Raw genomic sequence first — 19274 nt, forward strand, 5'->3', positions numbered from 1 at the left:
AATCTGCACTTGGAACTGCCGGTGACCTGTTTGTCACTCACAGATGCCTGTAGGGTGCCTTCTTGTTAATGTCTAGCTTACTGACACCAGATTTTTTGTAAGTATTTACTTTGAGAAGTGTGAACCTCACCTAGGATCAATTTTAACGACTATAATGTTTCTACTTGCGAAAGATCCATCTGATTTAGTAAGGGTATACCTTCTATGTGCATGCACATACAACCACAAGGTAGTTTTTACAATTACAGTTTGAATCAAAGTTTTCATTCACCATTCACAAACATTTTGTCATTTTGTGTGTCCTCCATCGGACACACGACAAACATCTGGGTGGTAGTCAAACTCATCCTTTACTTTTAGAAGTACTTCTGGAGTTATTGCATTCACTGCTGTCATCAGGCAGTTGTAAGGGGTCTATGATCCCTTACCCAATGATAAACACATTTTGCCTCAGAGAGGTCGATGGTAGCAAAATTGACTGTAAAGCACCACCAGCACTGAGTGAGTGGAGTCTCAGGGAAGTTTGAGTTTGGTGTCCAAGTCCAGGCGAAACCATGGACTACATGTCATGTCATACCGGCTGAGTGAATCCACACTGCTGTAGGTTGATCCTCAGCAAAAAATTACTGATTTGTTACAAATGATATTTCTGACAAGTGTTTTATGAAGATTTACAGTGTACTATATATCTGCGTTTGTGTCAACTGTGCTGGCCACATTTTGGATTGCAGTGAGGATTGTCTGTGTTCCCCATTGTTATAGTGTGTCATGTAAAACCAAGATTTCTGACCTGTGATGAGATTAACCATAATTAAAAGTGTGAGATAAAAGTAGTGTCTGCCTCATACAGTATCTAAATGGAATATATAAATCAAACAGTGTAAAACATCTTGGTGTTGATAATTGCAAAACCCTTTTACCATTGTATGAGGGTTGAATGAAAAGTAATCTTCATTAATTGTGTTCAGATAGGAACATTTTAATAAATCAAACACAGAAATAATCCTTAGAATGTGATCTTTAATTAACAGTATTCACTATTCCACATAATTACCAGCCCATTGGATACATTTCTGCCAACGATGAACAACTTTTCTGAAGTCATCATGCAAAAAGTCAACACACTTTTTCCGCAACCACAATCTCACAGTTCTCTCAACATCTTCATCACAAGCATAATGATGTCCCCACAGATTGTCTTTCATTATCGGGAACAGAAGGAAATCAGACACTGCTAAATCTGGACTATATGGAGGATGCCATATGGTGGTAAGATTCAGTCTCTGAAGTTCTGCTGTGGTGGCACGTGAAGTGTGTGTTTTGGCATTGTCATGCTGCAGGAAGACATTTCTCTTTTCCTTTTGGACCCTTGTTAGCCATCATTTCAGAGTTCACAGCATTGTGATGTAACACTCTGAAATTGTTGTTGTTCCACTATCAAGGAAATCAACGTGGATAACACCATCTGCATCCCAGAACACTGTGGCCATGATTTTTCCAGCTGAGGGCTGTGTCTTGAATTTCTTTTTCTGAGACGAGTCTTTGTGTCAATATTCCATAGACTGACGTTTTATCTCTGGGTTGTAATGGTTTACCCATTTTTCGTCTCCTGTCACAATTGAATGGAGAAAGGGATCACCTTCATTCTCATAATGCGAGAGGAGTTCCTGGCAAATTTCAAGTCTGTGCGCTTTCATTTCAGGAGTCAGTATCCGGGTTACCCATCATACACAGATTTTCCGATAGCCAAGCAAAGCAATAATGTGACCCACATGTTCTTGTGAAATGCTGATGGTGCTTGCAGTTTCTCTCCAAGTGATACGGCGATCATCCTGAATTAATCTGTCAACGTTGTGCTTGTGGAACTCAGTGGCTGCGGTCACAGGATGTCCAACTCTGTTTGTCACGCAGGTCTGATTTTCCCACCTCAACATCTTTAAAGTTACTCACCCAACGACGCACAGTACTCACATCAATACATTCACCATAAACTGCTTTCATTCTCTGATGAATCTCTTTTGGGGTGAAACTTTCTGCTGTCAAGAATTCAATGACTGCACGTTGCCTAAATCAGCTTCCCACCAACTGAAGCTGTAGATGAGAAGAGGCTACAGAACAAGCCAGTACCTACCACATACAAGTGCTGCCAACTGTTGAAGAGTTGCGAAGATGGAGGCATTACTTTTAGTCAACCCTCGTATGAACATTATTGAGCCACCGCACCCTGATTAGAAAAGACTGCTGAAGTAGCTAAATCCTATCAGCATTTATCAGTTAGGCCTCAGCCACATCAACATTAAAGTTAGGCTGCTGTTTCTATTAATAACAATTGACATATTTGTAATTGGGAGTGTTTCACTATGTCACTGTATGCCCAAAGGTTTTAGTAGTGGAGACATATAGAGGAAGTATTTCACAAACTCCTACAATGAAGAATAAAGGAAAAATCACATTCAGTGAAACTGGGTGACCTTAGAGGCCAACGGTGGAGTACAAGACACATTTGCTGCTTATGCTGTAAAAGATACAGTGCTATAATTTTAACAAAAATCATGCTGCATATTTGTAATTGAATTTCACCTCTCGGAACACAGAACACAAAGCAGTTTTGTTGCTGTGTTACTTGCATCTCAACTCATTGGACACTGGGTAGTTAACATAGAGATTCTGGGTAATTAACATAGAGATTCTACCAGCAACCAGACGAAACGGCATCGTACAACTGGCACCCCGATAAACTTTTCAGTTCAGTGTGTGAGGTAATAGCTATCCAAGATTTCTATCTTCATGCACATGGAAGATATAACCTTGTGAAATCAGAAGAGTCTTTTTGGAATCCTTGTGTTATGCAGCTGGCTGTCGCCTTAAGTTCCATGAGTCAGAGTGCAGATATGTTAATTCTCCTGGCTTGTTCAGCTGTACTTTGACGAGTTACTATGTAAAGTATTCAAGTACAAGTAATTATGTGTAAAAATTGGTTTGATTTTGTAATTTAGTTCCCTAGTATTTTACTTTCCTCGTTTTCCTTTGTTTTTAAACAAAGTATCTGATGATAACTTGCTAAGAAGTTAAAAAAGATTCTATTGAAACCCTAAGTCAGGCCTATAATTGAAATTTTGTTAAATAACTCACAAAATAAAGTTCATGTACAGCTCTGTCAGAAATTTCCAGACAGACAACTGTTTAAGGTTAACTGCAGGAAAAGGAACCTAATACACCTTTTGCTAACACTGTCAGTTGTTGAGCGTCAATAGTGAAAACAGTACTCATATTTCAATTCGATGCCATAGTTGCTGTCGTTGTAGCTCATTGTCTTAAAAAATATATGGGATTTGGTCTCACCGACAGGTTTCCCATCTCTTGTAAGTGTTTAACAACAATATGTTAATCTTCTTGGAGACAGAATTGCAACATAATTCCTTCATTCAGGATATTCATTGATAACGAAGATTAGTTGAGTTCTCAAAATGATGTATTTCAGGTTATACTATAATTCCTTTAAAATCTCTTTAACAGGTATGCACATACTGCCCCTTCTTATTATACTACAATAGTCACTGTATAGTATGGCCTAGCCAACCTACAAGTCTCACTCTGATGAACAATACATGTGGCACTTTTATATTAAAATTAATCAGTAACCATTGTTAATTGTCCTATTTCACTGTCCCTCTTCTTATTCACAAGACCGCACCATTGATCAAACAACGGAAAATCCAGGATGGAATGTAACAGTATTATGAGAAGGAAAGTTGTTACTCACCATATAGTGGAGATGCTGAGTTGCAAACAGGCACAACAAAAATACTTTCACAATTAAAGCTTTCGGTCATTAAGGCTTTTGTCAACAATACACACACACACACACACACACACACACACACACACACACACACAAATAAACTGCAGTCTCAGGCAACCACGAAACCACACTGAAAGCAGCAGCATCAGTAGCACTAGTGCATGATAGGAGTGGCAAATGGGAAAGTAGAGGGAAAGGAGAGAGATAAAAAGACTGGGTGTGGTGATGGAATGACGGCTGTGTAGTGCTGGAATGGGAACAGGGAACCTCTCCCCTGCCCTCCGTCTAACCTGCAGCACTTCACTCTCTGCCACCCCCACCATCCTACCTCTCCCCCTCCACACCCCAGCCTTTGCCTTACCCCCACCCAGTCACCACTCCCATCGTGCACTGGTGCTACTGTTCACAGTGTGGTTTCAGTTGCGTGAGACTGTAATGTGTGTGTGTGTGTGTGTGTGTGTGTGTGTGTGTGTGTGTGTGTGTGCTATTGACGAAGGCATTAATGGCCAAAAGCTTTAATTGTGAGTGTCTTTGTGTTGTGCCTATCTGCAACTCGGCATCTCCACTATATGGTGAGTAACAACTTTCCTTCTTCTTCTGACTGACATATGTCTGCCTGTAGGTGTGTGTGTGTGTGAGTGTGTGTGTGTGTGTGTGTGTGTGTGTGTGTGTGTGTGTGTGTGGGCGCACGCGCGTGAATGTATACCTGTCCTTTTTTCCCCCTAAGGTAAGTCTTTCCGCTCCCAGGATTGGAATGACTCCTTACCCTCTCCCTTAAAACCCACATCCTTTCGTCTTTCCCTCTCCTTCCCTCTTTCCTGATGAAGCAACCAGGGGTTGCGAACGCTTGAAATTTGTTTGTATGTTGTGTGTTTTTTATTGTCTCTATCAATACACCAACACTTTCTCGTTTGGTAAGTTACAGCATCTTTATTTGTATATATATGTGTGTGTGTATATGTGTGTGAACTACCTCCACAGATGATGAAGAGATGGAGAGAATGTATTATGAGATAAAAACAATTATTGAAATATGTAAGGGAGCAGGAAACTTAATTATGATAGTGGACTGAAATTCGACAGTAGGAAAAGGAAGGGAAGGAAAAATAGTAGCAGAACATGGACTGGATGAAATGAATGAAAGGAGAAGTCACCAGGTAAAATTTTGCATGGAGTGTAATGTAATCATGGCTAACATTTGATTTAAGACTCGTGAAAGAAGCTTAGATAGGTGGAAGAGACCTGAAGACACTATTGGATTTCAGATTAATTATATAACGGCAAGGGAGAAATTTAGAAATAAGATTTCAAATCGTTAAACGTTTGCAAGGGCAGATGTGGACTCTGGTTATGAATTGTAAATTAAAACTGATCAAATTGCAGAAAGATAGGAAACAAGACCTGGATAAATTGAAGGAACCAGAGGCTGTCCAAAGTTTCAGAATGAGCATTAAGTGATTACTGACTGAAACAGGTGAAAGAAGTACAAGAGAAGATGAAATTCCCTTATCCTGAGAAAGATCAGTTTGGTTTCTAGAGAAATGTACAAAGGCAATACTGACTCTATCATGTACCTTAGATGATAAAAAGAAGGAAGGAATGAAGATTGGATTTAACATCTCATTGACATTGAGGTCATTAGAGACAGAGCACAAGCCTGGATGGTGTTTAGGATGGGGAAGGAAATCAGCTATGCCCTTTCAAAGGAACCATTCCAGCATTTGCCTGGAGAGATTTTGGAAAATCAACAGAAAACCTAAATCTGGGTGACTGGATGTAGGTTTGAACTGTCGTCCTCCTGAATGCAAGTGGAGTGTGCTAACCACTGTGCCACTTTGCTCGGTCTTCTTAGAAGATAGGTTGAAGGAAAGCAAACATATGTTTACACACTGAAGTGAAGTGTCAAAGAAATTGGTAGAGGCATGTATATTCAAATACAGCAATATGTAACAGGCAGAACATGGCGGGCACAGTTTTTATATCAGTTACTACTTCTGCAATGGCAGGTTATCAAGATTTAAGTGAGTTCGAATGTGGTGTTATAGTTGGTGCACAAGCGATGGGACACAGCATCTCTGAAGTAGTGATGAAGTGGAGATTTTCCAGTATGACCATTTCATGAGTATATCATGAATATCGGGATCCTGCAAAACATCAAATCTCCGACACTGTTGTGGCCAGAAAAAGATTCTGCAAGAATGGGACCAATGACAACTGAAGAGAATTGTTCAATGCGACAGAAGTGCAACCCTTCTGCAAATTTCTGCAGATTTCAATCAATGCTGGGTCATCAGCAAGTGTCAGCATGCAAACCATTCAACGAAACATGATCAATATGGGCTTTCGGAACTGAAGGTCGACTCGTGTACCCTTGATGAATGCATGACACAACACTTTATGCCTCACATCAGCCCATCAACACCAACATTGGACTGTTGCCTGGTCAGACGAGTCCCATTTCAAATTGTATCAAGCAGATGGACTTCCATGGGTATAGAGACAACCTCATGAATCCATGAACCCTGCATGTCAATAGCGGACTGTTCAAGCTGGTGAAGAGTGTAATGGTGTGGGGTATGTGCAGTTGGAGTGATATAGGATCCCTGATACATGTAGATATGATTCTGGCAGATGACACATACATAATCATCCTGTCTCATCACCCACATCCATTCATGTCCATTGTACATTCTGATGGACTGGGGCAATTCCGGCAGGACAATGCGACAATCCTCATGCCCAGAATTGCTACAGAGGGGTTCCAGGAATACTCTTCTGAGTTTAAACACTTCTGCTGGCTACCAAACTCCCCAGATATGAAAATTATTGAGCATATCAGGGATGCGTTGCAATGTACTGTTCAGAAGAGATTTCCATGCCCTCATACTTCTACGGATTTATGGACAGCCCTGCAGGATTCATAGTGTCAGTTACCTTCGCACTATTTCAGATATTATCTGAGTCCATTCCACGTCATGTTGTGGCACTTCTGTGAGCTCACGGGGACCCTACACGATATTAGACAGGTGTCCCAGTTTCTTTGGCTCTTCAGTGTAGTACTTGTAGATTAGAGAAGGCTTATGATAGTACATCTGTACATTGAGCAAGCAGTAAAAGAGACTGAGAAGAAATTTGGTAAGGATATTAAATGTCGGGAAGAATAAATAAAAACTTTTGAGGTTTTTCAATGGTATTGTAACTCTCATTGACGCTAAAGACTTAGAAGAGCACTTGAATACACTGGACAGTGTGTGGAAAAGAGGTTGCAACTCGGACTTTAACACAAGTAAAATAAGGGTAGTGGAATATAGTTGACTCATATCAGGTGATGCTTAGGAAATTATTGTAGATTAGGAAATGACACAAAAAAGGTAGCAGATGACTTTTGCTATTTGGGCAACTAAGTAACTGATGATGGCTGAGCTTCAGGGGATATAAAATGCTTACTGGCAACAGAAAGAAAAAGGTTTCTGAAAAGGTTTGACTTGTTAACATCAAATACTAATTTGTGTGTGAGGAATACTTTTCTGAAGGCATTTGTACAGAGTGTAGCCTTATCCATAAGTGAAATACAGATGAAAAGTGGTTCAGGCATAAAGAGAGTAGAAGCTTTTGGAATGTTGCGTTTATGCAAGGAAAAGAAGACCAGTAATAATAGTGATAATGGAATGCTTTTGTGTGACAGGTACCCCGTCTCCGACCTGCCTACGGGTGATCCCGAGTTGCGGCAGTGGCTGTCCAGGGTATGGCAGAACAAAGAGAACCTCCTGCGAGACTTCTACACGAGAGGCGGCAGCTTCTCCCGGGCTACCACCCCCGTGGGCACATCACCGCCAGGTTCCGGTATGGCGCCGGTTTTGCCATCTCCTGACTATTCTGGCCTCGAGCCGCTCGACAGTTCTCCCTCGAAATCCCTGTCGTGTACTCCAGCTGCACCGGAGCACAGTAATTTGAAAGCGCCGGTCCTTCACAGCAACGCTCTGTACCTCGCACTCGCCTTCTGGACACTGCTGTCACTGCTGCTGGTGGCAGCTCTCGCACTCTCGTCAATAGTTCGATGGTGGGCCTTGTGGAATGTTCTCCTGTTCTTCACGATATCGACATTCTCCGAGGGTGCACACCTACTCGAGATCCGTTTCTTTCATTTCAAGCGACGCATCTTGGGGCAGTCTATTCAGCATCGTATGAAGAATGGAAAAACAGAGGCGTGTAAACAGAACTGATATTACCATCTCATAGAGAATAAAACTACTGGCACACTCTCTGTCTCTGAAAAAGTGTCTTACAGCATTTTAAACAGCTATGTTTACTGTTTCTTTTTAAAGATGTACTTTGAGGGCAACAAAATTTCATTCATCTCTTTATTTCTTGACAAAAAGGATGCAAATTCGTCAGAGAAACTTACTGCCTGTGCTGGACGTGAAATACAAAAACAAAAGAAAAAAATTCTTTTTAATAATTGACATGGAATTTTTTTCTTACGGCAGCAATAAAGAACAATGTTTTCTGGTGATAAAAACTCAGACATCTATGAGTCATTTCATTAATTACTTTTAAAAGAGTTTTATGACACTAACAAATAGGTTCATAGATTCAGAAATGCTCATGCTGAAATGACACAATATTCTTAGTGTATACCGTACTCATATGAATTTTCTGTGGATGTAATCACAAACTGATGTACAACAAAAATTCACATGTTGCAGCAATAATATTTTATCACTGACTACCCTTCAGTAGCTTTCTGATTGTTGTAGAAAAGAAGTATGTTTTTTAAGCAGGTATCATATTATAACCGTATAGACTTTGCAGCAAAATAGTTTATAACAAATTTAGTTACATAAGCTTATATTGTGGCAAAAGTGAAAGTTACTTGTGGAAATTATAAAGTTACAGGGAAGCAGAATGACTGGACAGTACTTAGCCACAATAGATGAGGATTTCAGTACTGCCAATAGACGCATATTAAAAAAGTAAAAGAAACTATCTTAACTTTTAGAAGTATCAGTTTGTTCCTCAGTGAGGGAGTGGAATAGGTGGGAAGGGTTAGAAATGGAGTGCAGGATGAGAGAGAGAGAGAGAGAGAGAGAGAGAGAGAGAGAGAGAGAGAGAGAGAGAGAGAGAGAGAGAGAGAGACTCGGCTGCTGTTGTGAGCATTATGGAAATTAGACACTGAGTGCGGTGATGGAAAAACATCTATCATAAAAAAAATAAACTTAGAACCTTAATGGCTGTAAGCTTATCATGGTTCTTAGGTGGCAAACCATGATATTTAAAAACAACAGTGCCTTAAGTGGCTTCGTGTGAAGTTGCAGAGATGCACATTTACTTACTCAATTGTGGAGATTGTGTAAAGGACGAAGGGTGCACCTGTTGATGGGAGAAGCAGAGTTTGTCTGGCATCGAGGTGACCTACCACTCCTTTCTAAACTCCCCCAACATATCCCTTTGTCCAATCCAAAAAAGGAACTAATGATTCCACAAGCTATGATAGTTTTTTGTACTTTTATAAGTGTGTATCAGTAATGTTGTAAGTCCATCTACTGACAAGTATCAATCGACTGTTCTGTATCTTTGTTACTTCATAGGTTATACTGAGAAGATACTGTCCTTCTCGTATACATTTCCAGACCATTTCCTCAATGTTCTGGATTGCATTGCTTATATTTCTTCTGAAGCAGCTGTAATGTCTTCAGGAAATGAAATTTTAAGATCATATACTATATGAGTTTGGCGAATCTCAGTTTTAGATTTAATGTAGACCCATGAAGGGAGACCACAGATCAGTAGATTCATGTAGTGTGGAGTCTTAGGAACAGCATTGAAGCATGATATTACATGTTGTAGGAACAAGTGCCAAACAACATGAAGTGAATATTTGTATTGAGGATTATGGCTACATTTTGTTGACAGCATATTTGTCTCATGTTGTCCAGTAATCTCTGAATGTACGTGTTCAAAAATGTGCTTTATATTTTGAAATTTAATGCTCAACAGCTGTAGTACCCTAGCTCTTCAAACAATAAATTAGAAATAGATGCATAAAATTTAAAAAAAATTAAAAAATGAAAAGCAACAGCAGTTCTCAAAACTGAAGCACTGCACCACACTGTAACCAAAAGGCTATGGAGAGATCACTAATTCTCATGGATCCTTCATTGCCCACAACTGATAGTATTGTGAAACTGTACAACCTTCCAAATAAAAATATGCATCGTAGCTTATCATAAATGTTACATTCCCAGCAGCAATGATTTTCATCTTTTTTTAAAAAAATAAGTCTACATAAGAAAAATTACTTTCACAATGTTGTTGAATAAATAGCATTCTGTGCATATGGAAGTTCACTGCCTCAAGTAGGATGTGCTATAGCAAGCAATGAGACACGTATAATGTTGGATGCATTTCTATGAAGCTGAACAGAGATCCTGTTAATATCCTCACAGATCCAGTTGTTGGAAACAGTTAAAACCCATGCATTACAAAGGTGTTGATCAATTACAAAGGCTTCAAAAGTGCTGCTCAGTGACGAAAATTTGGTGATCTATATCACATTGCAACACAGCTGTTAAAATTGTATGCTATGAAATACTTGCAAAGCAATGGGGAATGTCACCCCAATCCTGTTTTCAAATGGTCCCCACATAAAACGTGCATTCTATTTGAATCAGGCAGTGTTGACAACCTTTATTACTTAGTCATTTCTCTGCATCTGTAGCGAATTTTTCAAATAAATCAGGACCCTAACAGCATGCAGAGATTACTCAAGCAGCAACTCTGTCACATTATTGTTAATAATACTAGATCTTTCATTCGTACTATTGTAATGTATGAAAAAGACACACATATTCCAAATACAAATTCATCTTTTCTAGGTCTGCCCAAATGGTCACACAGTTTTTAAATTTTTTCCACATACATGACCCATAAAATATGAAGTATATATGTATATATGAAACCAGGGACCTAGAAATGGCAGGGAGGCTTTGTCCTGCCATAGCCCTCTGTGGTTTACAACCCCACAACAGGCTACAGCAGTCCACCCAACCCACTGCTGCCCAACACCAAACCTAGGGTTATTGTGCGGTTCGGTCCCCAGTGGACCCCCTGGGAACATCTCATACCAGACAAATGTAACCCCAAATGTTTGCTTGGTAGAGTAATTATGGTGTAAATATACATGGAAACTGTTTGTGCAGCAATTGCTGACACAGTGTAACTGAAGCGGAATAAAGTGGAACGAGCCTGCATTCGGCGAGGTTGATGGAAAACCCCCTTAAAAACCATCCACAGGCTGACTGGCACACTGGACCTTGACACTAATCCGCTGGGCGGATTTGTGCCAGGGAACGGCACACCTTCCCACTAGGGAAGCAGCATGTTAGACTGCAGGGCTATCTGGGTGGGCTAATATGAAGTAACTTACGTAATCTATTTCCTTGTATCTAGGAATAGCTCTGCTAGATACTGCACTGTAACTGCTTAGGAAAGCAAAAGTAGTTTACAAACAACATTCCAGTTCCAAAAAATAAGTATCCATACAAACTCAAGGCAAACCCAGCATTATATCCAGTTCCATACTGATGATGTATGCTGTTGAGAATGGAACAACTGACTTTGTTTAATTAGTTTCCAAAAGCACTTCACATTGCATGTACATAACATATACTACATTAAAAGGAATGTTAATAGTAAATATTTAGAACACAATGTGGGAAAAAGTATGTAGATCTGTGCCTTTTTGTTGTGAAAAGTATTGCTATAAAAAAGTTTTAATCTCCATTAGAAGCATGAAAAACAATTTGCAACATTATGTACAAAATAGTCATTGCAACAGTTTATAGCAATCCTGTGACAAGCACATCTGTGTTCCTATTTTTTCACAGTTTTCGATGAAAATACATGTATTATTTAAGCTGAATCTGGTCACTTAATATTTTCATGCAGTCTGCACATAAGCAGCTTGATAACTGCGATAATCTGAATAGTGAAGATTGATGCACAGATTCTTTGTCTTTGCTCGCAAGTTTCTCTCTGGGTTTGATTTTAATTTGAGCATGCTATTACTTGTTTTTCACATAAGAAGTTGAATTAGTTAAAATAGCTATTAATGTCCTTACTCAGTACATAGTTTTCTAACAAAAGTACAGAAGCTGGAATCATGTTATTTAAAAATTTTTCATTCATGTATCTTAGTTAAATGACAATATGCTTTCATGCAGTGATCACAATAAAAATAACTAGTCCATATGTAAATGTAAAACATTTGGTCATTGTAAAGCAGTATACCCCTCTAACTCCAGCAAAATTGTAGAAATTATTATACTGGTAATAGTACATAATGTTTCTATACCATACTACACTCCATTTTAATGTATTGTGTACACAGGTGTAGAAGTTCTGTTTTCAGAATTTCACAGTAGGTTTCTGGAAACTTAGATTACTGTAACTCCATGCTACTATGCTTATTTATTTCACACCCTGGATGTAGACATCTCCAGTAATGATATAATTGTTGTAAATCACGTCATCTATTTTTGTGGTGGAACACAGTGGTCAGCAACTGAGTAGTTTTATAGACTCCTCGAATTCAGTTGTCATGTATCATGTGGAATACACATCAGCATATGTGGTCCAGTGTCGTTTGAAAATTGTTCAATATCAGAATTTGTGCTTTTATTAAGAAATTTGTTTCAATATCTACATTTATTTCAATGTACATGTAAGTCATAACATTTGTAGAGGTTGTGATTAGATATATACTATATAGTAGTTATAGTTCAGAGCTGCAACTATGATAATATTTTTTTAAATTAAATCATATTTATTCAGGTTAGTCTGTGGAATTAGTTCAAGTTCTGAGCAATAAAGAAGTTTAAATGGCAACTTATTGTTGCAATAATGTAAGTAAATGTATATATATATATGCTGGACCAAGTCAAGGAATTGAAGAAGAGAATTGCCCTATGAAGTTTTACTGCTTCAGAAATGAAATGTAATTATTGTAGTGTCATTTTCAATAGTATGTAAGCGTCAGTCAATTTTTAAATGAAATGAAAGTGACTCTTTGTGTGTGTGTGTGTGTGTGTGTGTGTGTGTGTGTGTGTGTGTGTGTGTGTTTTGTGCGTTTATAAAGAGGAAAAATGCAAGCTATATTAAAATGTTTTTATTCACTATCTTAGTTTTAAGTAACAACATTATTTAGGACGTTAATTTATTTGGTCACTGTTAAGTTTTTTCTTTTGGTGAAAAAGTTAGTTAATTTTATTAGACTTATATAAAAAATGAAAAAAACTGCTCTAGAAGTGTGGAGGATGACAGCTTACCCAATTTCTCTGCATAATAATAAGTCTCTTACTTATGTCTGGCTACGCGCAGAGTAAGACCAGAAGAAATGCTGGTCCAACAATTCCAAACAATTTACAGTTTTATACTAAACTAAAAAAATTCTCTCCTTCAGTCAGTTGTTAAACATGAAAACCAACATGTCTAAAGTTATTCAACAGGGTACATCAGTACATTATTTCTGCCACATAACTCTGACAGTACTCAGTGTATACTTTGAGAGAGCCCACTGTAGCCATGTTTGTCATGGAAACTAACTTGATAACTTTATGAATACAGCCACATTCCAGTTCAAAGTAGCACGCTCTATTATCTCACACTGCAAATGTGATGAGTGAACATGAATATGTCTTCAGACAGATACAACTATTTGTTATTGCGTCACAAATTCACTGATAATGAAAAGAAAGTGTCAGTAATGGCAGAGAAGGTAACATAACATTGCTTCTCGGGTGTTGAAATTAAATCAGTGCTGCAAAAATTACAGAATGAGAGCAAAATACCAAGGACAATGAGTGTGTTGCCAATAAATATTTCTTTTACAATATTGATAAACATGCTGCTAGGCAGAAGTTGCTTCGATACTGTGGACGACAAAAGGAACTAATGGTGCTAACTCTTCCATAACTTCATAGTTTTTATCACACATACTGTACTTCAAGTCTACAAAGGAAGTTAGCAGAAAATTTATTTTACCTCGGAGATGGAGTTTTCAGAGATGGCTGATTAAATGTGTGATTATACGTAGTGACAATACATAGTTTCAAAGAGGGAAAACAAAGAACATTGGAAACATCATGATGGAATGGAAACTATATTGTACGTTCTGAACCAAAGGGTACATTAAACAATAATGCACAATATTGTGCCAATACAAAATAAAGCCAACAGCAAGTAGAAGACAGAACAATGGTATCCTCATCGCAGATTCAGAGAGCCAATGGACATGTCAGAAAGACTTCCTGCCAATAGGCTTCAGGCCAGTGTACGAAGTAACAACATACACTGAGATGTGATCAACTCCTCAAAAGATGCTGTCAACAGGCTGCACAAAACTGCGGTCTAACAATACAATATCTGTGAATTGGTATACAATGGCGATAGGGGGTGAGCTGAAATATATACCTAATGTAACGAGAAAGGCACGTGTGTCTCAGGCACATAGTAAATCGGCAGTGGCAGAAATCACAATGAAAACACAGTCACTGCAGTGCCAGAAAACTTTTGTATCACCTGAGGGACCAGTGCCTTTTGAGAGAGAGACAATAGATGCAACTGAGGTGGGAAAGTAGCCCTTTAGCGCAAATTGTGATGATATGGGTGGCCATTGTCTTGGGCAGATTATGTGCTGACAACTGACAATACATATTGTGGCTTAAAGCACATGGCACACTATGTTGTCTCCGTTGGGTGGCTTGCGGAGTATAAATGTAGATGTAGATGTATGTACCACAAACGGTGGCCGCTGCAGAATCGGCACTGAGTTACAGTGGAGTGTGCTCTTTATTTGACAATATTGGCCATTAAAAAATTGAGTAAAAATTACCATCAATAAAAAATGTCAACGTCTGTCTACCAACTTCCATCATTAAAAAAATTTCAATGAATTTTCAACAAGTGATCATAGGGCTAACAAGCAACATTAATGTGTAAGCTAGTGAGTGTCACTGGGTAAGTAGTAGGTACATGCCACTGAAGATGGCTGTTTGCGACAGTAAATGTAATGTTGGTTAGTATCGAAACATCATGAAATAGTCGTGTCCAGACAGCTTTTACTGAAACTTACAAAGATGGCAGAAACCTACACTTTGTTATTGACAAACTGACAGCATTGTTGAATTAAATTGCTAGTCCACATTTAATTGTCTATAGAGCTGGTGACTGTCAGTAATTAACTTATATGGGTACCGGAGCTTATGATGGCGCTTTCGCTGTCTCTTTTTCATTCATAACCATGACAATGCTGCCAACCTACCAGACTTCGGTCCACCTCGTTCTATAATATGTTACACATTTTTAACCGAATGTGCCATGTTTATTTTATGTGTTACATTCAGTAATTATGTTGACATATTTCACTGACCTGTATTGTAAAGAGTGATAACAGTAACAAATGAGATGTTGATATTTAATGGTTAAACATAAGTATAATAACTTCTTCCAGGTGAAGGGAGAAGCTGAATGTGAATTCAATGTGCCAAATATTTTCTAGGTAAATTTTCCATTCTTGCTCAAAACATGCAAGAATTTGTAACTAATTCCTGTTACATTAAACTGTATAGTGAACATTTTTCAGAGCCACCAAATTTCTCAATATATGACAGTAGCATTAAGACAATGTAAATATGTGAGTTTTATAGTACCAATACACACATTTTAATCACATTTTAATTAATTAAAGTGAATGTATATATAGAATATCTTTGACTAAGCTGTGGAGAACTGTGCTCTATTGTAAACAGTAATCACTCTGTAAAATGAATTTATCTTTTCCTACTCCTGATATAACTTACTTTTGTACTGTGGAAGCATCCAGGTGAGTTGCTGGCAATAGCACTTGGATGATAACTGTAAATTGTAGTCAATTAATATTTCTTATAATACTCAGTTTTACTCTGGTCAGTAACATGAGTCAGTAAATTGTAGTACTGATAGATGCTTGAAGAACCATCTTCTGAACATAAAATATTAGAAATAAATGTAATTTCAATTGGAAGATCTTTCTTTATACCTTCCCTGCATGGTTAGTCATCTTTCCATTTCCTTTGTTCAGGTACACACAGCTGCCAAATTGATAAAAGTGAAAATTCATTGATTCACATTGTCCTTAAGCATCATTTATGACTATTACTTTGAGACAGAGGCTGTTGGCAAGTAGATATTGTAAAATAGTAAAAGTTACATAAGATTTCCCACTACTACAGATTAACTTTTATTTTCTTTCAAATTGAGGGCAGCTTCTGTGTGTGTTTGTGCAGATGTGAAACGGTTTTAGACTATGAACTGTAGGGCAAAATTACTGTCTGCTATTAAGCCACCTCTATGGGGTGCACACATTCATGTTTTCTCTGAAGTAACAATGATCACTGTAACTTAATGTGCAGAATGATTGTAGCATATTAAGAAGGATCACACTGAACCATTTTGATAGATTAACCGATGTGCTGTGTCCTGATTCATAGCCAGATCGTTGCCTTCTGCAAGCAATGCTCTTACAAGCTGACCAAGAGAAAATTGCTGGAGTTTTTAAGTAAGCTGCTGCCTACTCAGCTATGCCTGTCTAGACCAACCTTTGTGTATCCACACTTCAACAACTGACCTGTTGCTCAGAGGAAAATAAGCATTAATGGCTTGCTTTCACCACATGCACTTCGAGGTACTATCCAACTTAAAAACATGTGACTTGTAATAGCTGTGATTATTGTCTGTAAATACATAAATACTGTTCTAATATTGTTCAGTGCTTCATCCCCATTCACCAATAGAAATATCTGGACTTAATCTCGTTACACCCTGTATATGTAAACATGTCGTTTGACACATCTTTTCTTTAAGCTGGACCATTGCTATTGGAGTAAATGTGTGCTTACATTATTTTCCTATGTCTGCAAACAACTGTGAAGTGCATGGCAGAGGGTACATCCCATTGTATCAGTTATTAGGGTTTTTCTGGTTCCATTCAAATATGAAGTGTGGAGGAAATGATTGTTTAAATGTGTCTATACATGCTGCAATTAATATAATACTTTTCTCACAATCTATACTGTAGCAATATGTAAGGAGGTTGTAGTGTATCCCTAAAGCCAGTTCTAGAAATTTTCTAAGTAGGCTTTCTTGGGGTAGCTTACATCTGTCTTCAACAGTCAGCTAGTTCAGTTTCTTCAGAATCTCTGTGATACCTGTCAAACATTCCTGTGACCATTCATGCTGCCCTTCTCTGTATATGTTCACTATCCCCTGTTAGTCCTGTTTGGTTATGCTTCCACACACTTGAGCAATATTCTAGAATGGGTGACCAATATTTGCTCATGGTTTTAAGAGAGATGTCCAACATTTAAAGGAGATGGAAGGAAGATTTAGTTATAATAAATTTCAGTTACACAACTTGTAATGCTGGACAAAGAAACAAATTGAGATGTTCCCATTGGCAGTGTAGTTAGTTATAGTTAACCTAGATTTACTTTTGGAGTGGAAACTATAAAACACACACAATATTAGATCATTTTATTAAAACTTAAACAATCTTAAGACTTAACTTGGAAACAATCCAGGTCCACAGGAATGTCTGTGTGTTTCTTATTGTCACTGATCAGTCCACCTGCTTAGCTGAGTGGTTACGTGCTTGCCTCCCATGCAGCAGGTCTGGGTTCGATTCTCAGTCAGGTTGGAGATTTTCTCCACTTGTGGACTGTTCTTCTCATCATCACTTCGTCCCCCTCACCAGCACGCGAGTCACCCAATGTGGCGTCGACTGCAATAAGACTCGCACTCGGCAGCTGAACTTCCCCAGATGGGCCTCCCTGCCAGCAATGCCATACAATCATTTCATTTTTTTGTCACTGAACACTGTAACTTATCACATGACACCATACAGAATGATAGACTCGTCTCAGTGTGCAACTGGCATAAATTTTGATATACAGTTTTGACTCCGAATAGAAATCGCACAACTGGATCTGAAGTAAGCTGACACTGTCATCGTAAGTGATGACTGCAGACTGGGGCCGAGTGTACTGTGCACTGACATAAGTAATCTTCTGGCAGTGGTGGCTCTGGAACTTCTTGAGGGTGTGTGTACAATGATGTCTGTCACTCGTGCTGTGTCAGGCAGTGGCTGTCCTTACTTGTAGGTTCATTGTGAGGTACTACCTTGACATGGGACCTCATTCTTTGGGTGACACCACACAAGTGTATCACACTTTCTTGGAATGAGTCGGCGCAAAAAAAAAAAAAAGAAAAAAAAGAAGACTGGCATACTTTGCTTGCTTTTACTCTGTTATGTCATATAGGATTATATTTTGGGGTAACTATGCAAACTGAGAGACAGCTTTTAGATGAGCAAAAGGATGTAATAAGGCTCTGTAGCATAGCATAGTGTACTATAGTATAGTAGGTAAGATTACAGAAAGAAGGGTACACAAATCAAAGCATTTCATGTTGATTGTCCTCTGTTTTTGATTCCTGCCAATTGAGAAAAGTAATGTAATGAGACTCTTTGAACATGAATGTTTCTGTAATCTGCTTGTATAATTCCCTGTTACTCTTGTGCTTCATTTATGCTAAAGCTGGTGATCGGCATGATGCAGCACGTCTTTGAGTGGCCAGTGCTGGGCGAGAAATAAGTAAACATTACCCCAGTCACTATCTCTCTAGAAGTGTAGGCTATGCCATTCTTTCTCTGCTCCTCATGTTCCCTTGAGCCAAATCAATCCAGTCGCAAATTTCACTTGCCATTCATACAATTGCACTTTTGATGATAACTGTAGATGCATCATTGTGTCAACTGCCTACTGGAAATCAAGAAATACTGCATCTACCTTTCTGCCTTGATCCAAACGTTTCATGATGTATTCATGCAGACGGAAATGTAGGAACAGATGGGGCAATACTGACCCTATAACGTATCATAGAAGATAAGGAAAGGCAAACATACATTCATAGCATATGTAGATTTAGAGAAAGCTTCTCACAATGTCGACTGGAATAATGTCTTTAAAATTCTAAATGTGGCAAGAGTAAAATACAGGGAGTGAAAAGCTTTTTACAATTTATACAGAAACCAGTTGGCAGTCACGGGAGTCAAGGGGCTTGAAAGAAAGGCAGTGGTTGAGGTGGGAGTGAGACAGGGTTGTAGCCTGTCCCTGATGTTATTCAATCTGTATATTGAGCGAGCAGTAAAGCAAACAAAGAAACAAAAAAAAAAAAAAATTGGAGCAGGAATTAAAGTCCAGAGAGGAAAAATAAAAACTTTGAGGGTTGCCCATGACATTGTAATTCTGTCAGACACAGCAAAGTAGTTGAACAGGATACAGTGTCTTGAAAGGAGGATATAAGATGAACATCAACAAAAGCAAAATGAGGATAATGGAATGTAATTGAATTAAATGAGTTGATACTGAGGGAATTA

At 38.5% G+C, this 19274-nt stretch overlaps 1 protein-coding gene across 1 annotated transcript in view; it reads left to right on the forward strand.

Annotated features, from left to right (window-relative positions):
• Positions 1 to 8935, forward strand: part of LOC126101501 (lysocardiolipin acyltransferase 1-like) — a 130159-nt gene extending 121224 nt beyond the window's left edge. The window contains exon 6 of the mRNA XM_049912146.1: positions 7488 to 8935. Coding sequence (XP_049768103.1) covers positions 7488 to 8025 — 538 coding nt within the window. The 3' untranslated portion in view covers positions 8026 to 8935. The remainder of the gene's footprint in view (positions 1 to 7487) is intronic.
• Positions 8936 to 19274: the final 10339 nt, after the last annotated feature.

Source organism: Schistocerca cancellata, chromosome 9 (assembly GCF_023864275.1).
Source record: "Schistocerca cancellata isolate TAMUIC-IGC-003103 chromosome 9, iqSchCanc2.1, whole genome shotgun sequence".
NCBI lineage: Eukaryota > Metazoa > Arthropoda > Insecta > Orthoptera > Acrididae > Schistocerca > Schistocerca cancellata.